General features: G+C 44.8%; 2 protein-coding genes across 2 annotated transcripts in view; both read left to right on the top strand.

Annotated features, from left to right (window-relative positions):
• The first annotated feature begins 1,141 nt into the window (after positions 1-1,141).
• Positions 1,142-14,629, top strand: ints7 (integrator complex subunit 7). The gene is made up of 20 exons (XM_079572414.1): positions 1,142-1,332; positions 1,742-1,871; positions 2,039-2,185; positions 3,646-3,783; positions 3,866-3,912; positions 4,284-4,483; positions 4,869-4,991; positions 6,846-6,963; positions 7,075-7,209; positions 8,441-8,538; positions 8,618-8,857; positions 9,189-9,326; positions 9,677-9,883; positions 10,445-10,639; positions 11,811-11,914; positions 12,305-12,373; positions 12,456-12,588; positions 12,940-13,038; positions 13,876-14,061; positions 14,238-14,629. The coding sequence occupies exons 1-20, from the start codon at positions 1,239-1,241 to the stop codon at positions 14,514-14,516; spliced, it is 2,880 nt and encodes a 959-aa protein (XP_079428540.1). The 5' UTR covers positions 1,142-1,238; the 3' UTR covers positions 14,517-14,629.
• A 6,624-nt stretch (positions 14,630-21,253) lies between these two features.
• lpgat1 (lysophosphatidylglycerol acyltransferase 1) overlaps positions 21,254-25,395 on the top strand; it is a 48,267-nt gene continuing 44,125 nt past the window's right edge. Inside the window, exon 1 of the mRNA XM_079572798.1 lies at positions 21,254-21,928. The gene's annotated coding sequence lies outside the window, so the exon portion shown is untranslated. The remainder of the gene's footprint in view (positions 21,929-25,395) is intronic.

Here is a 25,395-nt window from a genome sequence, read left to right as displayed (position 1 = left end):
TTCCGCCGAGGGGGTGGACGTTTATTTACTTACGATAAAAGGATGTTTTTCATTTTACATAATATTTTTGCTTTGTAAATACTTAAATAACCCTTTTAAATAAATAAAAAGATGCATAAAAAATAAATTACCTCTGTATTGTTTTATGAAAAAAATAATTGACTCCAGCTCGGACACTGTAAGAATGGAAAACTGCACCACCAGCAGCAGTGGTTTAGTTCATTATTCATTATTCAAGTCACCTAATTTTTCTTTCAAGAGTATATTTTAAAGGGACTATTCGGAGTTTAACAATGTTAAAATTATGTATTTTCCTCCCCTACATGTTCCAGCAATGTCTTAATGTGTAGAATGAGCTCGGACCTGTTCACCATAACTGCCTCTAAAATCCTGCACTGTCACTCAAAAAGTTGTTCCTTTGGGCGCGAGCTTTATTTAGAAGGTGCAGTTACACATATGACCTGCGGTGGGAGTAGTGACTATAAAATGGCCAACTTCTTTGATTTAGGCCTACAGACATATCCAGAAATCAAATTTCTACTCTTTGCATTTTCCATAGCTATATTTAAGAGTTTTGGAAGAATTCAGGTCTTTTGGGTGAATTTCCCCAATGTTTCAGGCTGTTGTGGAGGGAGCTGCGTCAATCTACGTTCAGTCCCTCTCCTGCGGTGCTGACATATGGGCCATGACCGAAATGACAAGATTGCGGATAAAAGCGGTCAAAATGAGTTTCCTCCGCAGGGTGTTTGACCTAGGAAGGTGCTCGGAGTAGAGTCGCTGCTCCTTCACATTGAGAGGCGCAGCTGAGGATCCTCCTGGTCTCTGCCTCGGGAAGTATTCCAGGCATGGCCTATTGGGAAGAGGCCCAGACCCAGGACCCGCTGGAGGAAGTGAGACTGGGACACTGGGTTCAAATCTATCTACACACGAATACAAAAGTCAAATGAAGATAAGTGCTATGTATGTGATGTGAGTGAGAGTGTGGAGCCTGTTCTCTTGTGTGCAGTAGCCAATAGTCTGGAGAGAGAGAATGTAGAAATGTTCACTTTCTGAAAGGCATGATGCAGTAGCAAAGCCAATCGGTAGGTGGCGGCATACGCCTTGGATTGGCGAGTCGTCCGCCGGCGCCAGTCAAACCGAGTGTAGAAGAAGAAGTGCAGCTGGGAGAGAGCAAAGAAGAACTGTTGTGAATGAGAGTCGCATAAACTGTTCTGGTCGTTGTGTTGAAGCATTTGGACATGTCTCTGTCCACTGCCCGCTCGTTCCTGTCCGAGGCCTGCTACGGCGAGCAGGAGCTGGACGCCAACTCCGCCCTGATGGAGCTGGACAAAGGTGAGAGGAGCAAGGAGCTAACACATACAGACAAGGCTAAACACATACAGCCAGGGCTAAACACATACAGACAAGGCTAAACACATACAGCCAGGGCTAAACATATGCAGACAGGGCTAAACACATACAGACATTGCTAGTAAGTTCAAAATACAACATAAAGAAACTAGAAATAAATATTAAAATGACAATAAATATAATAAGTTTGCTAGCACCCACAAACATGGCGGAACTCCATGGTAACAGTGATCTCGTATCAGAAACTCGGCATCTGGTGTTTTCCATCATTACCAGACCAGTGAAGGCAGCATTAGGTCTACTGAAACTGATGTGTCCAAAAGAATAGCGCCTTGAGAAGTTCATCAACTGGACAGCTTGTAAAGTGCAATACTTGTTCTTATTTTGGCAGGTCTGCGCTCGGGTAAACTGGGGGAGCAGTGTGAGGCGGTGGTGCTTTTCCCGAAGCTCTTTCAGAAGTATCCCTTTCCTATTCTCATCAACTCAGCCTTTCTGAAACTGGCCGACATCTTCAGGCTCGGGTATGTACTGTCTGTCTATGGGCTTTTCAGGACAATGTCATGTAATGGAATTAAACCGATATCCTGTGAGAAACGGGAGGAGCTAGGACGCAGAGGAGAGAGGAGGAGACGGAGGATTTAATAATAAAACAAAGATAAAACATAGTCTTTGTCTTGTCTGTTTGCAGGAATAATTTCCTGCGCCTGTGTGTCCTCAAAGTGACTCAGCAGAGTGAGAAGCACTTGGAAAAGATCCTGAATGTGGATGAATTTCTTAAACGGGTCTTTTCTGTCATACACAGCAACGACCCTGTGGCCCGAGCCATCACTCTGAGGTATGTCACTTTAGTCTGTCATTTGGTGCACAAAAGGCACATAAGCATTGATGTTCCAGGCATTGTAACTTCAAATTATTTGTAGGTAAGTATAGAAAGACACTTTGACATATATTATGTCTTACTTACATAGTCATATAGTCATATATATTTTCAAGTTTGAGAGTGTCTCAGCATTCCTAACGGGCGTGGAATTGTGCGCTGGTGGCTGAAAACCTTTCCTCCATGGGTGCTTATACAAATCCTAGGAATTGGGATTGGTACCGAAACACGGTATCAAAACAGGACCGCATCTGCCGGTCCACTTGGACCGATAAGCTCCAGCCTTAATGGTCTTGCACTGCTGCAACTCCAAAAAAAAAGGCCCTTTCCGTCTCCTAGCCTTCCCTACATCTGATTGATTTATCCCCGCGGTCCCCACATACTATAGAACACACAATGTCTGATCTCTGCGCTGTGTTTCACTCCCTCTGCTGTCGTACACATGGCACTGGTGCACAGTAAACATGCCTTGGAAGTGCACGGGAAAGCTGTCAGGTAAAGTGTGACCTACAGCCAGTGAGTAACATACAGAATATGACACCATTCATTTATTTATTTTTTCTTCCGCTTTATCCGGGGCCGGGTCGCGGGGGCAGCAGTCTCAGCAGAGATGCCCAGACTTCCCGATCCACGCACATCACCTCCAGCTGTTCTGGGGGGACCCCGAGGCGACACAGGGCCAGCTCGGAGACATAGTCCCACCAGCGTGTCCTGGGCATATGACACGTTGTCCTTAATCTGAAAGTTAATTCTAATATTTAATAAACATTTTGGTTCATATTTGGAAATAAAACAAGACAGACCAGGAAAATATATATTATTTGCTTCTAAAGTATCAATAAGAGTCCGTTAAAGTACCGGATCAATAAGGAGTATTGATACTACTAGTAGTAGTAAGGATTTATCGATACTAGTAGTAGTAGTAGTAGTAGTATCGATAAATTCTTAACCATGCCTATCCCTTCCTAGGAACCACAATTCCTAGGAGCAGTAGGTCTCCAATATTAGAAGGAGCCGTACCATTTAAAGCTTTGTAAGTTAGAGGTCAAATTTGAAACTGCTATCCTGGCTACTACCGGGAGCCAATGAAGTGAATACCAGAGGTATGTGCTTGCTTCTGTTGTCTTAGTCAACAGCCTTGCTGCATCACCTTCGGTTCCAGACATTTTGGCTTTTATCGGCATTAGCTCGGCTGATAGCCAATATTGTAAAATACCCAAATATCATATATTGGTTAGCGTCTAATACAGCCTTCAGCTATTTCTGTATCATAGATCATTTGTCATGATGGTCAATGTCCTTATTATATTGTACATCCTCCAGTGTACCATTGAGATAACTTTCACTTTCCGTCCTTGCCTGAGCAGCTCCTGTTTCACATGCTCTTTAAATTGTGAGCTCCTTGTTTTGTTGTCCAGGATGCTTGGAAGCCTGGCCTCTATAATCCCCGAGCGAAAGAATGCCCATCACAGCATCCGCCAAAGTCTGGACTCTCACGACAACGTGGAAGTGGAGGCAGCCATCTTTGCTGCAGCCAGCTTCTCCGCTCAGTCCAAGTAAGATGTGACGGATTTATTACAGCGCTGAGTGAGTCTATGCGAGTGCTCTGAGGGTAAAATGTAAACTGTGTCATTCCAGAGACTTTGCAGCTGGGATTTGCAACAAAGTCAGTGAAATGATTCAAGGTAATGTGTGTAACAGCTGTCCACACACAAACAACGATCAATGTTACTACAGTAATTATGACACCATTTCTTTTCTTGCTTTGCTAGTATATATTTAGCTAAATCATTCATGATTTACTCATTCATGCGATTTACAATATTGTTGTATATTGTCCCATCTCTATTTGAAACGCAGACAAGTGTGAGCATAGCACTTCATGTTTCAGTCTTTCAAATGTTCACGTTCTTGGACATGTTTGTACTGAACCTTGATTTAAAAATATGACTTGCAATGTTAACAGTACAATATTTGTGTCATTAAAATAAACTTCTTCCCCAGACCTGGTCAGACGTGTGTATATTGTAACTGACTGTTGTCCCACACCTCTCAGGCCTGGACACCCCGGTGGAGCTGAAGCTCAAGTTGATTCCGATGCTCCAGCACATGCACCATGACGCCAGCCTGGCCTCCAGCAGCCGAGAGCTCCTCCAGCATTTGGTCAACTCTTACCCCTCTACCCCCATGGTCATCGTCACGCTGCACACCTTCACTCAGCTGGCCGCCTGCTCGCTCATCCACATCCCCAAACAGGTAACACCACAGTTATGAAAACGTAAAATGACAGAAACCTTGCAATAAATGTTTTCCTCATATTTATGTCAGTAATCTACATCATAAGTTTAGAATTGGCATCTCTAAGAATGTTTTTCTTCATAGTCAGCTCCCTGTGTCTGTGCAGGAGACCACTAAAAACATGCGCAATAGGCCAGATTGAGTGAGATGAAAATGAGCCCGGTGCTACGATCAGGCGTGGCATGTTTACATGCATGAGTCCCGTGTGTGTTCATTAACATGCTCTGTCTTAGTATGTGCTTTACATGATAGAATTGACAATAGAGCTAAGTGTTTGCCCTAGTCTGGGCTTATTTAAGTACTTGACTTATGTAGTCTTAATGCGTCCTGTTTTGTTGTGTAGCTCCAGCTCTTGCTGCAGTATCTCAAAGACGACCCCAGGAAAGCTGTCAAGAGACTGGCCATAAATGACCTGAAGCTGCTGGCTAAGAAGGCTCCTCACCTGTGGATGAGAGAAGACACTCAGGTAGCACTGCTCCTGCTCACACACATGACAAACTACTGTCCTGTACAGAGGCGTCCTGGTCTCACTTGCGTACGTGTGTTATTCTTTCGCCGGTATTTCAAGATCATTTCATGTTCGTACAATGTACAGATCAGGTTATTTCATGATACCATTACCAACCCAGGGACCAGTCATGTCTGAGTCAGTCCTGGCTTTCTCGTGGCACAGCTGGCTGATTGGCAACCTGGATGTTTTTATCTGGCCCAGTAACGAGCCATTCGCAATCAATTCTAGTGTCAGTAATCAGGCAGTAAACCACACACTGTGTCTGCCCCACAACAACCACACCTGGTGCGGGCCACAGCGGTCAGAACATGTCGTGGGCCACAGTGGTCAGAACATGTCGTGGGCCACGGTGGTCAGAATATGTCGTGGGCCTCAGTGGTCAGAACATGTCGTGGGCCACAGCGGTCAGAACATGTCGTGGGCCACGGCGGGCAGAACATGTCGTGGGCCACGGCGGTCAGAACATGTCGTGGCGTGATGCGGTGCCATCTTCTGGCCCAATAACAAACAAATGGCGAGTTTGCCACAAGTGTTGGAATAGATACTTGGTTGATACTTGGTCACTCTGCAGTTTTGTCATTGTTGATAGAATGTAAAAAGTGCAAAAGAAGTCTACAATGAAAAGAGAATTTGTCTGTATTAAATGATCCCGTCCGCTCGGCAGGAACACACAGGCGTCCAGAACCAACAAACCACAGTAACGTGTCATGAAATAACCTGATATTTTCATATCATGAAATAATTTGATCCATATATTGTACGAACAATAACGTGATATCAGCGGAAAAAATAACAGACCATGACGCTTCTGAATGTTAGAAACTTCAGTGTGATTTCCATACAGGTTTAAAGTTACTCTACTGTTCGAGCTCTATGATAGACGTTTATGTTAGAGATGCTCCGATCCACAGCAGTCACTTTTACAAAAGTCAGATCAACAAAGTCTGACCTTTTTCTTGCAGACGAGATGTTACGGATCATTTATAGGCCTGGTCCTTAAGTTGGTTATTGGTGTCTTATAAGCCCATTAGGGCTTGGCATACACTGCGTATGCAAGACACAATAATAAAAACCTATTCTATTCAATTCAATATAGGCTATCTATGAATAAACTGTTAAGAAAAACATCAAACAAGAATTAGGGGACTTTTCTACAGTATCCTATCCACGCTACTAGGTTACATTAACTCGCATAAAGCGATCATTACATATATTATTTTTTAGCAGCATTTAAAAAAATACAAATACTTGGCCACTCCAGTGGTGGCTAATTTGATTTCATTTGGCAACTTCAAGTGAGCCAACCATAGTTATATTCCAACCTTGATTAGTTGCCGTTAGCATTAGCATTTTGTACATTCGTTTGCTGAGGTTAATTCTTCAGGTTCTCAGTTTCGAAATGAGGTCAAGACTATCCATATTCACTGAGGTTTAGTCGGTGAAAGTTGTGTTGTGCCAAAACATGTATCGGATATTTCGTATTGTTTTTCAGTATGGCGCCAGTATCGGATCACCTCGTATTATACACTACCGTTCCAAAGTTTGGGGTCAGCAGTGCTAGCATAATTGCACAAGGGATTTCTAATCATCATTTACCCTCTAACACGATTAGCTAACACAATGTACCACTAGAACCTCTGCACACTTCTCCTAAAAATCTCCTGGGTTATAAGTCAAATGCTTTGGAAGTGGAACAGTCTGTCTGATCTGAGCTCCAGCCGTGCTCTGGTACTGGACCTCTGGACACAGCTGTGAGTGATCACTTTCCAGAAGATGTGTGCGTGTCTATCTAAACACTGTTCTCTGCAGACCCTGTGCGAGTGTGCACTGAGCAGCCCCTACAACAGTCTGAAGCTGGGGATGTTGGCTGTCATCTCCACTTTGTCTGGAACAATCGCAATCAAGCAGTACTTCAGTGCGGCGGCAGGTAGGTCTGAAACCCTTACACTGTGAGCACATTTCAGGGCTTTCTTCATAATGATGCTGGAAGTAGAATGAATTGGAAGAATAATGTTGGACACATTTCTGTTGGCCTCAGGTTCAACTCCAGTCCCCCCCAGACTAACGGACCTGGTCAAACTGGCGCAGGAGTGCTGTTACCATAGCAACCTGTGTGTGTCAGGCCACGGGGTCAACGTGCTCACCAACATTGCGCTGTCCTGTCCTGATAAAGGTTAGTTCATGAACTGGACTTCTAAATCAACATTCAGCATTCACTAAACAAATTGTTACAATGTTGTTCTCTCATCTACAACTGTATAAAAAAACTGTCTCTGTCCATACCACACATTTCACCAGCGCTTAACATTGTTTTAATAGAATATAAGTCAAATGAATTTGGCTTTGTTTTGTAAAATGCAAAGAGGTTTTCTCCTTCATAAATGAACTGATTTCAGCTGATCGCCTCATGGAGAAGCACTATTTTAGCGTAATCCCCAGGGTTTACAAGATACATTAAAGTATTATGTATTAGAAGTCGACTGATAGGGGTTTTTCAGTACTTTAACTCTAAAAATGTTAAAGTACTCTCTGATTTGTGTAGTAATCTTTCTCAAAATTATCTTGAAGGCCAGAGGTTCTATGCTGGAGGGTCGGATTTGGCCCCTGTGGCAGACATTGCCTACCACTGCTTTAGGGGATCCAATTATAGTTTCTGTCCCAGCATTAGCATGCTACTGTTAGCATTAGCATGCTGTTGCTAGACGCAGTATTTTGCAGAGCAATCAAAATACCCCTAACTCTGCGTTTGAATTCTCCAGGTTCTGAGCTTTAAAATGACATACAGCATGTCTATATTCACTGAGGTTTAGTGAAACTAACTAATTTTAGTCAAACTTGTAGCGAACCAATTTTCATTGTGATGTTTCTCTGTTCCCCTGAGGCTTAGGGAGTTGTGCGAGGACTCGTTTTAAAGCCCTGACTATTACTTTAGGTCATGGAGGTATCGGCTTTTATTGGCACATATCGGCTGGCCTCTACTATGTATTATTAAGTATTATGAATGGTGACGCGAATGTCCACTTGTGCTGGCCATACAACAGCATGAATATCAACTTTGGCAGTCCACTTTCTGCGTCTCTGCGTCTCACAACACACACACTTGTACCAAAACAACTACAACAGATTTTCTATAAACATCCCACAAAAATCCACCAAATCTGTGTTTTAAGGCGACGTGCAGCAGGAGCTCATCGCTACGCTTCCCTATTTCACTCATATTTCATCACATTGTCCACAAATTCTCATTTACTTTTACCGTCATCATGGTTTTTGAAGTTTACTCTCATGTTATTTAGTTACCTTACTTCCATGCTGCCACCACGGCTCAAAGAAAAAAAAATCTGCTAATGCCAGTTTATCATCAGTGGATGCCTCATTAATTGATTGAATCTGTTTTGTGTCAGACTGTGTGCAGCTGGAGCAGGACACTCTCCTGGCTCTGCAGTCTCTGGTGACTCTCTGCAGTCAGGACCCCAGCCCTCGGGCTCAGGCCATGCTCAAGGTAAGCGCCGCTTTGCCCCGTGTCGCTTTTCTCCGGAGTGTCTAACTGTCTGTGTTGACGGTTTGTTCGGGCTGTGCAGACTGCTCTTACCTCATTGGTCAGGCTGTTGAAGAACCGCTCTGAGCTCAGCCAATCGGCGGTGGAGTTCCTGTTGGGGCAGCTGCATGTGTCCTGTGATTGGTCGCGTGTGTCCATGTGCCACGCCCTGGCTGCCATCGCCACTCAGCTGCCCGTGCTGGGAGACGCCATGCTGCCCGACCTGCTGGATCTGTACAGAGTGACGGGACACTCCTCCACTGACCGGCAACAGGAGCTACTGGTGAGACGACGGCCACACGAGAGGAGAGGTTTATCCATAGACTACAATGCGAGATAATGTGTGGAAAATCCTGGAAATTACCTAAAAAATAAATAAGAGTGGGAAGCCTGACTAGGTCTAAAAATGCTCTAATCTAAATTTGACTAGATTCTGTCTAAACTGAGCGCAAACCAGGAAAACATATGACTAAAATTCACTAAAACTATCTCAAAAATGAAACACCATTGTGTTTTCATGTCCTCTGCAGTATGTCCATGTCCTCTGCAGTATGTCCTTGTCCTCTGTAGTATGTCCATGTCTTCTGGGGGCTAACCTTTCCTGTCCCCCGCAGGTGTCCTTGGCCACGGTGATCTTCGTTGCGAGTCAGTCCTCGCTCTCGGCGGAGGTGAAGTCTGTTATAAAGCAGCAGATGGACAATGTGGCCAATGGTTGGACAGTGTACCGCATCGCCCGACAAGCATCACGCATGGTAACTCCTTTATTTGTTTATTTCATGTTTAATGGATGTGGTTCACACACAGATTATCTACGAGGGTATCAATGTTTCAGCAAAATCACACATCAGTCCCTAGAATGGCTTCAACTCGAGCTCTAACTAAGTTGTAAAAGGAAGTACAAGTTGAAGCTTCCACTTGTTGAAAGGAGTCTCTTTGAGCGGACTGAGCATCTGTCAGGAAGTCATCCATGTTTTGGTGTGAAAGAGCCCTTCAAACATCTCGTACTCTATCCTTATCGTCTGTTAGTGCTGTTGATAATTGGCCATAACACCGGTTAGTTCAGGCTTTTCTGAATGTGGATGCTTCTTTACTTCTCCTCCAGGGCTGCCATGACTTCTCCAGTGAGCTGTACCAAAGCCTGCGCACCCGTGTGGCCTCTGAGCACTTCTACTTCTGGCTCAACAGTCTGAAGGAGTTCTCCCAGGCCGAGCAGTGCCTGAGTCTCATCCAGGACGGAGACTACAGCGGGGCCATGAGCGCCATCGCAGAGGCACTGCGCTCTTACCAGAAGGGCATGGCTTCACTCACGGTCAGTCACTCCCAGCTACTGTCTTTACACTTCACACAAGAAGGAGGGATTAACGGACTCTGAGAAATGACATATGATCTTTAGCTTGACCATGAGAGGAAGCAGCTGTGGTGTTAAAGTGGAGCTGGGAGACTGCGCTGTAGTGTAGTAGTGTAGTAGTGGAGTAGTATTCTCACATTCAGTTTGAGTAGTGCGGTTTACTTTGGGCCCAATACATGAACATTACCATGAATGGGGCACTGAATGGCTACTGTGTATCTCCTGTATATCTATAATCTGAATCCATTATAACGGTACCTTGGCCTACTCGGGCTTATTCACTTCAGGAAGCACAACTGTGCTTTTAGTTCTGCTGCCTTTTCAAAGCTTCCTCAGTTGTTCAGCATGTTCAGGAGTCTCCATAGTGAGGATAGACCTTTTCTCTGGCAAACGTTGCGCTTGCATTTAATATCTCACTTTTATAAGATGCGCAGAGTGTGGGAGTTTAATGAGCTGTGCACAGCTCTGCTCCTCACGTCTACCTCAGGACTGATCTCTAAAGTAAGTTGAGTTTTTCTGCAGGCTGCCAGCACCCCGCTGAGCCCCCTGAGTTTCCAGTGTGACCTGATGAAGCTGCGCATGGACACCGTGCAGGCCTTGTGCCAGCTCCTGTGCACCTGCAACAGCCTGAAGACAAGCCCGCCTCCTGCCATCGCCACCAGCCAAGCCCTGACCTCCGGGAACCAGCTGCAGCGCTGCGGCCGCATCTCTCTGCAGGTGAGCGCGCCGCCAGTCAGCATTATCACGATTTGAATGGTTTCTAACTAGATCTGAGGTCTTCTCTGACCATTTGTGCCTCAAAGACTTTCAAGTCTGTAGTTACCAGGTCGACCGTAACATCTGCATTGGACCAAGGAACTCTTAAACTGTCTTTAATAACCAATGACTCATTCAGGATCATTGTCCAGGCCTGTGCTTCTAAACTGTGGTACGTGAACCACTGATGATACTTAGGCTTTCAACAAGAGAATGATCCTTTGATTTGTGCTTGATTACTATTTAAGTTGGTTTAATGTTGAAGCCTGCATGAGACCTTTTTTAGTCGTGGTTTACTCCTGATTTGATCTTGATCCCTGCCTTGTGGGCCTTGAAGGGAGAGGATGAGCATTTATCGGGAATCTCATGGGATAGGAAGAATTTCACTATTGGTCCCGTGATTGGGACAGGACAGGGAAAGAATTCACTGGGAGCGGATGGGAGTACGGGTCACATCCACACTTCACAAACTAGCGTCAGATAATGCAGCCAAGGAAGCGGCGACATGCTGCTGTTATTTCATCAGACCACAGAAACACAGAGAGGAAAAGATGAAAAATAAATGGGCGCTAATTTTCTTCACTTCATCCTTCTGTCTTCCCAGTACATTACCTACACACCATCACCTCCTCTCTCTGTCTCTGGATATTACAAAAGTTTGTTCCACTACTAGAAAAAACGAAATCAGGTTTAGTGCCTTTTAAAGGGAAGGTGTCATGAGCCCCTAAACTACCTGAGCATCTTTCGATTGTGCTGCAGGTTAGATTAATCGTGGTTGTGTGTTGTTGTAATGTAATGTTATGGGCCTATGAGCCTGAGTGTGAATCTTCAAAACTGCTTTGTAAAACATGCAGGAGTGGGATTGACACGTGTCATCCTCTATTGGAAGGTCTAATATTGTAGGAGGTGCTGCTTGGTGTGAAAAGTTCGAGTTCCACCAGTGTGAACGGTTCACTGATCCCAACAGAAGATTTATCACGAAGTGCGGCAAAAATATAACTGTGGGTTTTCTGATGTGTATGAAAACTCCTTTATACTGATATTCTCAAGTGTTTATTTATGTCCCTTTATTTGGTTATATTATATAATAATGGTGTGCTGATGTAATTCTCTGTCTCTGCGGCTCTTCCAGATGAAGGTTTGTATGGACGAGTTCCGAAGTCTGGCCGCTCGATACGCCGACCTCCACCACTCTTCATTTGACGCCGACTTTGCCACGCTGCGTAACGTGGAGCTGTATCCTTCACACAAAAGTTTGAACCATCCGGTCATTTCAGTTCATGGTGTTTCTGACGGCATTGAAGGTTCTGATCAATGATTTTGAACAGATTATTGCTGTGGTCCTAATTTATCCCAAGTTATTGTAACGGCAATATTAGGTGACGCTCTCTCCATATTACAAGAACCACATGATATCAATGTCAGTGAAGTCAAATACTGTGTACTGTAAGAGACAAGACAGTACTGCACTGTATATTGTGCATAAGTACCGCCACCTATAGTGACTGAAACTGCATCCAGCCTTGATGATGGCAGGGAGAGTCATGAACGGGTGAAAGGATAATCCAGCAGTTGTCCTTGTTTCTTTCTCTGAAGTATGTGTTCAGTCTTAACCTTGGTGTCCAGACAACAGCAGAGCTGCCTGCTGGTCTCTCATGTCATCGAAGCTCTCATACTCGACCCACAGGCTGCAAGGTAAAGCAACACCTGCATTGACTCTGTGTCATGTGGAGATGCTTTGTTTGTGATCTGATCCTCCTGGTTCTACTCTTGTCAGTTCTCAGGAGTGTGGCTCTCTCGGCGCTCTGCAGACAGAGAGCGAGTACGAGCGCAGGATGATGTCTGTGTTCCACAAAGTCCTGGAGGAGGTGGAAGGGCTGAGGCAGAAGCACCCGCCCGTCTCACACCTGGTAAAGACACACACACATTGTAGTACTACACTCAACACTCACCTGCACTGTAGTACTACACCCATACTCACCTACACTGTAGTACTACACTCTAAACCCGCCCACACTATAATACTACACTCTAAACCCCCCCTACAATGTGGTACTGCACTCTAAACCCGCCCACACTGTAGTACTGCACTCTAAACCCGCCCATACTGTAGTACTGCAGTGCCCTCTGGTGGTAACATTCAATAACACTTTGTAACCCTGTGGAAGCCTATAGCAGTGAACGCACAGATCTGTTAACGTGGGAAAGCGGAGCATAAATGAGCCTTCAGACGATCCCTAACTGTGCTCCTGTTCTCTCAGCACACCGGCTGCCTGTGTGACGCTGTCATCGCTTTACTCAAGGTCCCGCTGTCCTTTGAGAGATACTTCTTCCAGAAGCTGCAGTCCACCAGTATCAAGGTAAGACATGAGGCTCATGTCTTCATCGAGGCAGCACAGGATAAAGATGTTCCTCATGGCCTGCTTACTGAAGTGCAGAGCAGAGGTTTGAACCATGCAACCACAGCTGCAGTATTTACAAGCTGTGAGCCATAATTATCAAAATTACAACAAATAAAGGCTATACATATGTCACTTTGCATGTAATGAGTCTATCATATCTTAGTTTCAAAGTTTCAGTTGAATTACAGAAGTAAATGCACTTTTTCATGATATTCTAATTATATGATGAGCTCTGTAAATACTAGGGTTGGGACAAAATATCGTTTTGTAATATATCTCAATACTTCTTTGTTGTGATACGTGAATCGTATCGGAAACTATCGCAATACTTTTGATACTCAACTTATATATATATCATTTACACATTGTGAAAACTCAACTTGCGCTTATTGAATTCATTGGGTTAAATTCTAATGAAAAATCTATGGAATCTACTGTATCGCAGACGTATCGTCCCAGCCCTAATAAATACAACTTATATTTCATAGTGGAGGGTCCTGAGTGGTTGGTCTGGTGATTTTTGGGATCACAGCCCGAAAAGTTTGGGTTTTGAAACTTAAAAAGTAAATTTAACTAGCTACAAGTCTGAGAAACACAAGCAAAAATATTGCTGGAGTATAGTTTTTATATACAGTGGGGAAAAGTATTTGATCAGTTTCTCATAGACTTTCTATTGGATTTTGGCCAAATACTTGTTTCCCCCACTGTATATATATGTGGGGATTGTGTCAGATGTGAAGAGTCATATCTGATTGCATTTGTGGTGAGTTTAAACACGTGTGGTTGTCCTCTCAGCTGGCCCTGTCGCCCTCCCCGCGCACTTCCACTGAGCCCATCCCCGTGCAGAGCAGCCAGCAGCTCACTCTGAAGGTGGAGGGCGTGGTCCAACATGGCTCCACCCCCGGACTCTTCAGGAAGATCCAGTCGGTGTGTCTGAGTGTGACCACAGTACTGCAAAGCAAAGCATCAGCAGAGCAAAAGGTACTGGGAACTTTTCACGTGATGCCGCTATATTCTTTAGAGCTTATAGTTGATAGAAATGCTGATTTGTGATACAGACAAATTTGGAGCCTTGGATCAGTAGAGGGATGTGAATACACATGCCTGCGTTAATACTGGTTTGAACTGTACCTGAGTGTCCCCTTGTGTTCCTCCAGGGGGCGCTGGATACTAAGACCAATGAGATGGAGCAGCGAGTGGAGCCTCATAACGATTACTTCAGCACTCAGTTCCTGCTGAACTTCTCGGTGCTGGGGACTCACGCCGTCACTGTGGAGGCGTCTGTGGTGGACCAGAGCGGGGCCCAGTGGAAAACCGGCCCCAAGATGAGCCTCTCGGTCAAGTCCCTGGAAGACCCCTATTCCCAACAGCTCCGGCTCCAGCTTCAGCAGGGGCCCGGGGCGCAGGCACAGAGGGGCCCCTACACACGCTTTTAGACATTCAGCAACACGCCCCACTTGTTCATCACTCAACTTTTTTATTAAAGATGTGTTTTGTATTTGATGTTGTGGTTTTGTGTGGTGTTGTGGGACAAGCATGAGACAGAAACCAACGGGTTTCTGGTTTAAATCCTAACAGAGCACATACTTGCATCATGTCCCCGGGCAAAAGGCCAGTTAAGGCAAGTTTATTTGTAGAGCACAAATTATACACAAGGCAATTCAAAGTGCTTCACAGTTACATACAATTACTATTGTCTGAGCGACAGGAAGACCGGAGCACTGGACTTAAATGGTGGTATTTCCTGGTTCTGTATGTTCTGCAGCTGTCTAACAGTGAGCAGGCCGTTAGTCTAAGTCTGGTTTGGGTCCCTCTCTATAAGAAGGGGGATCGGAGGGTGTGCTCCAACCTCAGCCTCCCTGGTATGCTGGAGAGGAGGATCCGGCTGATAGTCGAACCTTGGATCCATTCGTGGCACACTGGACCAGCTCTATACCCTCCATTGGGTGCTCAAGGGTTCGTGGGAGCTTGCTCAACCAGTCCACATGTGTTTTGTGGATATGGAGTAAGCCAGGGGTGTCCAAAATGCGGCCCCCAGACCAATTTTTGGTGGCCCTCTGCCTTCTTGCTGAATCGGAACACATCATCAGAGGTAGTGCTTTTTATTTGAAATGTAATAATTCTACACAAGTCTAACCAAACAACTAACCTTTTACTGTGAGACCGAGCTGGCATGAAGGTTTTGAGCAAAAAATAAAGGTGTGGGTCGCAATTTAAACCTCTGCTAGTCAAAGGTTTTGCGGCACTAACCACCGATCTATGGCCCTTCACCCTGTGTACACTAAAGTATGCGGCCTGTTATGGTAAATATCGAGACCATAGTAAATAAAATCCGGAGAGAAGTTGTCGTGAGTCAAGCGTGCCGATTTATTGGACATGTGCACATGGAGACACATCAAGTACCTGGATACAAGATGCTCTGAAGCACAGTTCAGAGCTCACAGTATTTATACACAAAGATAAACAATGATCATACGATTGTGGAATGGTTCAGATTGACCTAAGACATTCAAAAACGCTGACGAAGATGTATTAGACAGACGTCGCCACAGCAAGGACACAGACACCCTGTCTCCAATTCGAGATAAGATGTACTACCCCGGCCACGCAGGTGTCCGAGCAGGTGTCCCTTAGCTGTAAACACTGTCTCTTAGCTGTAAACAGGGTACAGTGCGTACTTGTCAGTCGCTCATAACACATACGTAATGTGATTACAATAAAGCATATAATAATATACAGTTGGATTTCCATAATTTCCATAACAGGCCCCCCATGAAAAAAGTTTGGACACCCCTGGAGTAAGCGTTCGACCGTGTCCTTAATGGGGCCCGGGACCCTCTGCCAAGGGCTGTATGACCGCAGCAGGAGCTTGGTTCATTGCCGGCAGTAAGTCAGACCTGTTCCCAGTGCGTGTTGGTCTCCACCAAGGCTGCCTTTTGTCACGGGGTCAGAATTTCTAGGCGCAGCAGGAGGGTGTCCGGTTTGGGAGCCTCAGGATCTCATCTCTGCTGTTTGCAGACAATGTTGTTTTGTTGGCTTCATCAAGTCAGGACCTTCAGCACGCTCTGGGGCGGTTTGCAGCTGAGTGAAGCAGCCAGGATGAGGATCAACACCTCCAAATCCAAGGCCATGGAAAAAGGTGGCTTCCCCTCTTCAGTAGAGAGTCCTTGCCTCAAGTGGAGGAGTTCAAATATCTCTGGGTCGTGTTCATGAGTGAGAGACAGATGGAGCGTGAGATCGACAGACGGATCGGTGCGGCGTCAGCAGTGATGCGGTCGCTGTATCGGACTGTTGTGGTGAAGAGGGAGCTGAGTCGGGGGCAAAGCTCTTGATTTACCGATCGATCTACATTCCCACCCTCACCTATGGTCATGAGATTTGGGGAATAATAACCAAAAAGACAAGATCGCGGATACAAGCGGCTGAAATGAGTTTCCTTCGCAGGGTGGCTGGGCGAACCCTTCTAGATCGGGTGAGGAGCTCGGAGTAGAGTCGCTGCTCCTTCACGTCGAAAGGAGCCAGCTGAGGTGGCTAGGGCATCTGTTCCGGATGCCTCCTGGTCGCCTCCCTTGGGAGGTGTTCCAGGCATGTCTTATTAGGACAAGGCCTCGTGGAAGACCCAGAACAGCTGGAGGAGGTGTGCGACGTGCGTGGATCGGGAAGTCTGGGCATCTCTGCTGAGACTGCTGCCTCTGCGACCCAGATAAAGCAGAAGAAAATGGATGAATGGTTTTGACACTGTACCTCTTCAACTCTTGAATCAATCAAATGTAGCACATTGAAAAACAACAATTGTTGACCAAAGTGCTTCACAAAAGATGTATGGTACAAAAATATAATAAACATGGACAATACACAAGCAGCAGAGCACCACCAGCTCGGACTTTCGCCGTGCATTAGACGGTTTCAAAAGCTTGTGAGTAGGAATGTGTGAGTTTTTAAATTGGTCAAGCTGCTCTCATGTAGAGAGGCGGGTCATTCTGCAACAGAGGAAGCCCTGTCCCCTTTGCTCAAAGTGATAATTATTAATCGGAACAGATGTTATTCATGTTTTAATGCTTTAAAAGCTTTAAAACGTGTCATATACACTTCAAACCTAATCCTAAAACGTACAAATGTACTCCTGACTTCAACTTGTCCTCAGAATGTGTCTGGTAATGACAGGGCATCCTTTTCACTGGTGTGCCCTGATGTGTTTTGGGATTTTTTTGCAAATGTATTAAAAAGTGAAATGTCACGTGCATAAATATTCAAACCCTTTGCTCTGATTATTCTGACTATTAAAGCAGAATTTAGCTGCATCCTGTCTTCACTGATTCTTTGAGATGTTTCTACAATTTGACTGGAGTTCATCTGTGCTAAATCACATTCATTGGACTTGAAGGGAAGGATACAGAAAAATTGCTGCACCATTGAATGTCCTCAAGAGCACAATGACTTCCATCATTTGTAAATGGAAGAAGTTCAGAATCACCAGGAAACTCTTCGTCAGAGAAATGACAACCTTAAGACGAGACCATTGTAACCACTGTAGACCTGTTCTACAGCACCCCACCAATCGGGGCTTTATGGTAAGAGTGACCAGAGGGAAGCCTCTCTTCAGTAAAACGCCCGGATCTCAACGACTCCCAGAACAAGACTCATGAGAAACAAGGTTCTCTGGTCTGATCAAACCAAGATGGAACTATTTGGCCTGAATGCCAAGTGTTCGTTTGGAAACCAGGTGCCACTCATCACCTGCAGATACCATCCCTGTTGAAGCATCAGGCTGTGGGGATGTTTTTCAGAGATGAAGATGAATGTAGGAATGTTCAGAGACATACTGAAGAAAACCTGCTCCAAAGGTTTAAGGTGACAGTTCACCCTCCAACAGGACAATGGCCCGAAGCACAGCCGAGATAATGAAGGAGAGGCTTCAGGACCAGTCTGAAAATGCCCTTGAGTCATCCAAACAGAGCCTGACTTGAACCTGATAGAACATCTCTGTATGACCTGAAAATACAACGCTCCCAATGTAATCTGACAGAGCTGAGGGAGAGAAGAAAATACCCCACATGCATCTGTGCAGAGTTTAAGCATCAAACCCAAGAAAACATGAGGCTGTATTGGCTGCCACAGGCGCCTCAGCAAAGAACTGATCAAACAGCTTAATACTTGTACATGTGATTTTTCAGGGATTTATTTTATTTGCATAAATGTGAAACCTTTTTCATTTTGTCATTATAGGGTATTGTTTGCAGATTGATGAGGGGGGGAAATATGTTGATCTATTTTGGAATAAGGCTGTAACACAACAAACTTAGGCACCCAACCGATCCCAAACTGATATTGGACATCGGAGCTGATGCGGGAAAAAATACAGTATCGGGTATCGATTCCAAATCCGATACTGAACCAATACCTATTTTGGCTTTCAGTGTTTAAAAACATAACTTTCACTGACTAGATCTCAGTGAATATGGACATGCTTGTTCCTCATTTTGAACCTGGAGAATTGAATTGCTGAGTTATTTTTAACATATGTAAACGTACTATTGAATGCCACAGCAGCATGTTAATGCTAACACCAACTTGAAGCCTGGGACAGAAACTACGACTGGCTCACCTAAAGTGATCATACTGTGGCCAAGTATTTTTAGTTTAGTTTATGAAATGGTAAAGAATAACTGTACTACTACTGTAATACTATAACATATTTGTAATGATCACATCACTTTATGTGAGTTATGTGTGTTAATGTACCTAATAGCCTGTCATTACCCGAGGATATTTAGTGTAGAAAAGTCCAGTGATCCATTTTTTTTATGTCTTAGTTTATGAATAGATATAATTGATCAGTTTAACCCAGGCACTGTAAACTGTGGACAATTAGATATGAGCAAAGGACCGCAGATACTTGTGCATTGTTTATCTACATAGCAAGGGCTGTTAAACTATACAACATAACGCTCTGAGAATTTCTGTTTGGAGCTTGAGAGAGATATAAGAAAGAGCTCTGTAAAAAGAATGTCACCTCTCTGGTGTCAGCCTTTATCATCTGGCCTGCTTATATTCTTCAACTTTTATGGAATACTACATTTGTGTCATAAAAATAGAAAAAGGTCTTTCAGCTCATGTTGACCATAAGCGCTAATAGACTGAATAAACACCTGTTCCTGAGAGCTGGGAAAGGAGCTGCTGCAGTCTGGGCACTGCAGTGATGCGTTTATCCAGCAGGGGGCGCCCCATGACATTGTAAATTACATCATTGGAGAAGACCACGTTACCCTAAAATACTGATACTCTTGTGAATGTTATTGTTAGCATGTTTGTATTAACAGTTTTATATCAGATGATGACAAACGCAGCTCTGACATTAGTGCAGCTCAGAGCAGAGAGAGAGAGAGAGAGAGGCTGCGGGCACCGATTAATAGAATGACCGACATCATGTAGAGATGAGAGTCTGCGCACTTCAGCGTCACCACAATCAAGTGTCAAGTCACACACTGACACTACACTTCCTCTGGACCTTTTCAAAATAAAACAGCCATTTCGCACACACACGCACGCACGCACGCACGCACGCACGCACACATACACACGCATACACACGCACACACACACACACACACACACACACACACACACACACACACACACACACACACACACACACACACACACACACACACACAGCAAAGATACTGAACCGAGTGCTCCATGAAAGCCTAAACCAGGGGTAGGCAACGTCAGGCCCGGGGGCCAAATCCGGCCCTCCAGCACAGAACCTCTAAAGAAATATTATAATGCAAATAAGGGCTCTTTTTATAGATTATTTTCTAGATGTCTTTGCAGAACATCCCACCTGGTCATATATAATGTAAAAGAGTGATTCTCAACTGGTGGGTCAGGACACAAAAGTGGGTCGCGCGAGCCTGTAGGGAACTTTTTTTTCAATATTTTCCATCTGAAACTACACAGAATAATACAACACAATAAAATATTTTATAAGATATATGACAAATTACAGTTTTATTTGGGTCGCAGCTTGTCATTAAGGTTATGGTGGGTCTCGGAGCCAGACCTCTCCAGAACCACAGGTGTAAAACATTGGCATTTGCAGAAAATGGTTCTTAACTTTTGGCTACAATGGTGAGAGGTTCGGACCCTGATGTTTTGGCTATGCTGAAAATCGGCCCTCTGTGATGCAAACTTGCACCTCCTCCAGCTGTTCTGGGGGGACCCAGAGGTGACACCAGGCCAGCTCGGAGACATAGTCCCTCCAGCATGTCCTGGGCCTTCCACGAGGCCTTGTCCCAATAGGACATGCCTGGAACACCTCCCACGGGAGGCGACCAGGAGGCCCTAGCCACCTCAGCTGGCTCCTTTCGACGTCAATACATGGATACAATATATGTAGCTATATAATTGAAATGAGATGAAATACAATCAGTTACCACTATACAACCATGCTTTCAGCCTGGTCACGTCGTCACTGAGGCTGTTCCACACCTTTAGCTGCATGAAACTGAAACGCAGCCTCACTGTGTTTAGTGGTGACTCTGGGAACCACCAGGAGACCCCGCCCTGAGGATCTCAGGGCTCGAGATGGTTCATACAGCTGTAACATGTCAGCTACATACTTGTTCACTAGCAGAGCTATTTTAAAATCTATTCTCTGAGCGACAGGAAGCCAGTGCAGAGACCAGAGCACTGGACTAATATGATCGTATTTCCTGGTTCTGGTCAGGACTCGAGCCATAGCATTTTGAATGTACTGCAGTTGTCTGACAGCTCGTTTAGAGAGGCCAGTGAACAGGCCGTTACAATAGTCTAACCAACTGAGACAAACACATGAATTAGTCTCTGCAAGTCTGGTTCAGACACTGTTTTTTAGTTTTGCAATGTTTTAAGACGGTAATAACCCGCTGATGTAATGGACTTAATACGACTGTTAGAATTCAGGTCTGAGTCCATGATTACTCCTTGATTTCTAACTTGATTTTTTGGTTCTAGTGAAAAACCAAAACTAAACTAAAACTAAAACATACTGCACACACATTGTAGTCATCACAGGATCTGGCAACCTAAAATGTCACTTTATTTCTACTTTCTCACTGGACAATCGTCCATCCTCATCCAGTTATCTGAGGATGGAGACTGGTCATTTTTAAGTTATGTATATATTAAATAGGTGAACGAATAAACCCCTAACACATACATGAGAGAATACACCCCTTCCTTTCGCGTAGTAAAGCGCAAACTAAAACTACGAATATTCCGTGCGTTTATTGTGAAGGCTGACTCCTGTTTCCGGTTGTCCCTGTGACGATGTCCCACTCTGAGACATAACGGGACGAAGCGCAGCAGCATCAGGGGACCCAAATCTGTGCCGCCGGTGTCCCGCTGTCTCCTCCAGCCCAGCAGACAGCCCTTACCCCGGCCGGGGCCTGCTCCAGCCCGCCTCTGACGCCCCGTGGCCCGTACCCTGGCCCGTACCGGGGCCCGCTGGCCCGACACCAACCGCGATGGCGCTGGCGGTGCATCCGTGGAGGATTTATCCCGGTGTGTCTGCCTGAGATGGGGCCGTCGCTGCTCAGGCGGACTTGCTTGTTAGCCAGTTAGCGGGCTCTCCGCGCTCACACGGACGGATCTGGAGGTTTTTGATGGTTTTCGGTGAAAGGACGTGGTTTTATGGCACGGCTCGGCTCGGCGTTGTTATCACAGGCGTTTCCAGCCCCTCGGTGTGATAGGACCATGTCCAGTTGGAGCTCATTCATGAGCTAGAGCTCTCCGGTCAGCCACACGGGATTATTCTTTATTTTGGAGCATCTCTGGCTGTTTGGATGATTCACTGACACCTCAGAGGGTGAGTAACTTGGAGTTTGCCTGGCTTTGGGTAGGGCTACATGATTCTGGGGCGCACAACGCGGATATAGCGCTTTGTTTCCTTTACCACAGTCAACAAATGATGCAGACGTCTGTCCACGCGTCCCACAGTCCTGTCCCTGTTTTTGACCATCTGAACGGTTATAATCCTGTGTTTTGGCCAAGTTATTAGGAGCGAAAGCTGCTCCCGTTGTGTGCTATGGCGCTAGCTCAGCGCACGAGTAGGGGGAAGGCTGCAGCCCGGAGCCGCACATACACGACCACAGATACACGGCCGCAGCTTCATCAGCTTGTTTGGAAGCTCTCGATCAAAGTGCAGATAACAATATATATATATAGCTTAGAATTGACCAAATCAAGGCTTAAAGTGACCAATGTTTGTTTACATCCGACATGTCACTGATACTGATCAACACTGGAAGAACTTGTTTACAAGTCTTTCACACGTGTATGCTTTATTTATATCAATGTTTGTTCTCTTTTATTTATTTCTTAGGCCTCGATATCCTAAACCCGGAAGTAAACCAAACAGCCCTACGAGATAAACAAGATGCTAGTGACATAATAAACAATGGGAATAACAAACATGGCCCTAAACATCAGTAACTTGTTATAATATGCAAGGCCGGATTTATGAAGGGGCTAACAGGGGCCAAGCCCAGGGGCCCGGCAGGTTGAAGGTTTTTTTTTTTTACCCGAGAATAAACAAGGTCTAAACCAGGACTAAGCCAGGACTACACCAGGTCTAAACAAGGACTAAATAACGTCTGAGTCATTTTCATTAAGTTGATCCTGGGAAAAAATATGTACCTATTGGTCTGTTAAAATGCATGAAAAAGCACCAAATTGCACCATTAAAATAAAGAAGATCTCTGTGGGAGGACCCCCAGACCCCCCTTTTAAATGAGTCCCCCCACCAGTCTAGCAGTAGCAAAGGTTCTTCCGCGAGGGCCACCGAACTAGTACTATGTTTAAGAAGTTACTTCTGCATGTTCAAATAAAAAAAACCCCATTAATTTATCTTTTAATTGAGGATAATTAACAGACATACAGTATATGTACACATGCTGTTTAGGCACTATATATATATAAATAAACATTGATTGATTATGGGGGGCCCTGAAAAAACTTTAGCCCCGGGGCCCATTTTACTTAAATCCGGCCGTGATAATGTGGCCACACACCAAAAATGTGTCATTTTTTTTAAAACGCGACAAAACTCAGAGTAAGCTGTGTAGAAAAAGGGACTGTGCTGAATCTGCTGGCGTAGACCTGCGGGTGTAGGTCTGTGGCGGCTCCGCGCTGCAGGTTTCCCTGGCACAGCGCACGGCTAAAGTAGCATGGACGAGCACCAGGCTGGTCCTTTTATGGTGCTGTCTGGACCCGCTATCACCGGCATCAGCCCGGGCTCCTGGGGCAGCAGCCCGGGCACCAGGGGCAGCAGCTCGGGCTCCAGGGGCATCCAAGTATCATCGTATCCAAATGTAATGTTCATGTCTGATGAAACGGCGTGGAGCTGCCTCGCCCACTGTTCCGCTCATACAGCCCATTTTAATATCTATGCAAAGCTGGCAGACTGCATTAGAATAGTTGTATAGTATGTAGTTCTCTCCGGGGCAGAGTGCAGGGTACAGCTCGGTGTTTGACTGAGTGCTAAGGGCCAACCGGGAGGGCCCCCCACGTGTATGAAGGGGCTGGAGAAGTTTGTGGCTCCCGACATGCACAGCAGGGAGCCACTGGTGCGGGGAGGAGAAAGTGTGTCATCTGGAAGTGACACAGGCAGAGGTGGGGAGAGGATTTACTGGTTAGAGTAACGTTCCTTGGAAATAATTTGAGACAAGTAAAAAAAAGTAGTGACGAAGTAAGAGTGAACAAGTGGTTGGAGAAAATGAGTACTGTGAGTAACAGTATGAGCAAAAACGTCAGATTTATTTTCAATTGCATGAAACAAAGCATGAAATGCTGTGGAAATAGAATATAGAATATGGAAATACTGAACAATTAAAATCATTCAAAAGAACAATGAGAACTGTTTTATCAAATTGAAGCATTTCCCGCTTGAATATTTGCTCGCAGTGGAAAAAGTAACTTGTCTTTACTCGAGTAAGAAGCATACTTAATTGTAATTTTACTCAAGTAGAAGTAAAAAGTAACTTATGATAAAACTACTCTAAGAAGTACAATTTCTAGTTAAGTTAGTCCATGTACTTGAGTGACTGTAACTGTAAGTATGACCCGCCTCTGATCTTGGGCCATTTCCGTCCAGCACCATGTGTCCAGTGTGGGACTGTCCTCTGAAGGATGGGACTGTCCCTGTGTTGCCTGGAGACCAGACTCACGGCTGGTACAGTCTGGTGACTGTTGCATCAACTACATTTCCACAGTGTTACAGAGGTGAAGAAACAGGAAGTGGAGTAAACCAATCAGCGAAGGCCGTCTGCCGTTGATGCAGAGTTATTAATGCTACTGTCTGTGTATTTTTGGTCATTTACCGCCGGTTGGAGGAAAGCTCTCTCCGTAGATTGTTATTGAGGGACTTGTGTGTCCCGTGAGTGATGCAAATAAGTGGCTCGTTTGAGTTTTCGAATGCCGCCAACGATGGCGTGGGTCCCAGACTGATATCCCTCTGTAAACAAATATAGGGGGATTCATTCTGGTCTCACCAGGCTCGTGTCTGTGGGCTCGTACTATGTTTAAAGCTGCTTATCCTAGGCCTGGGTAATTACTCTGAATTTAATCCAAAATACAACCTCAACTTTGGTCAATGTCAATGATTGGCTTTTTAGTGGTCACATGATCTTGAGTGATGTGGGATATTTCCGTTAAATGATCCTGGCATATCTTTATATCATATAATATATCAATATTAATGTTATATTGAAGATGCGGTTTATTGAAAAGGTCTGTCACGTCTGTTCACAAAACCTCTTCGTCAAAGCTTTATTGAGTTGTTTTCAAACGTAAAAAATAGAGCCCAACCGATCTCTATTTGGGTCCGATACCGATACGAAGGGGGTTTGCCGATAGCCTATAGTGTATATTGGCCGATGTTTAAAGTAATTGAATTTGATGTAATTTTTTAAATCTCTGAAATAGCCTCTAGTTAAACATGTATTTTTAGAGTAAAGGTTTCAATCTTAGAAATATATAGGAATATATCTAATTGAGGTCAACCAATGTGGGTTTTCCTGAAGCCGATGTCGATCTGCATCAGTGATATAAAAAAAAGTCTGGTCTATAATCCTGTGTATGAAGCTTCTAAACCTGTCAGTGTTGAACTGTGACAGCAGGGGGCGCTGTATATGATGATTACGTTCTTCTGAGGGAGCTCGTTTGAGAGACAAAAATCAGTAGATTCCAAAACCAAAAACGGCACGTCTCTGTCTCTCATGGATCTGAAATTAAACGCAAAAGTCGACAACCTAATAAAATATATAAAATAGTTAC

The sequence above is a fragment of the Gobius niger genome (genome assembly GCF_951799975.1).
Source record: "Gobius niger genome assembly, chromosome: 15".
Lineage (NCBI taxonomy): Eukaryota > Metazoa > Chordata > Actinopteri > Gobiiformes > Gobiidae > Gobius > Gobius niger.
Note: the sequence above shows the minus strand (reverse complement) of the source record. Positions and strands in the feature narration are given on the sequence as shown.

What these genes read in the sequence shown, in the direction of transcription:
- ints7 (XM_079572414.1), top strand. Translation starts at nt 1,239, where the DNA reads ATGTCTCTGTCCACTGCCCGCTCGTTCCTGTCCGAGGCCTGCTACGGC. An exon ending in GCTGTCCTGTCCTGATAAAG is followed by an intron (nt 7,210 to 8,440) that starts GTTAGTTCATGA and finishes GTTTTGTGTCAG; the next exon opens with ACTGTGTGCAGCTGGAGCAG. An exon ending in CTCGACCCACAGGCTGCAAG is followed by an intron (nt 12,374 to 12,455) that starts GTAAAGCAACAC and finishes TACTCTTGTCAG; the next exon opens with TTCTCAGGAGTGTGGCTCTC.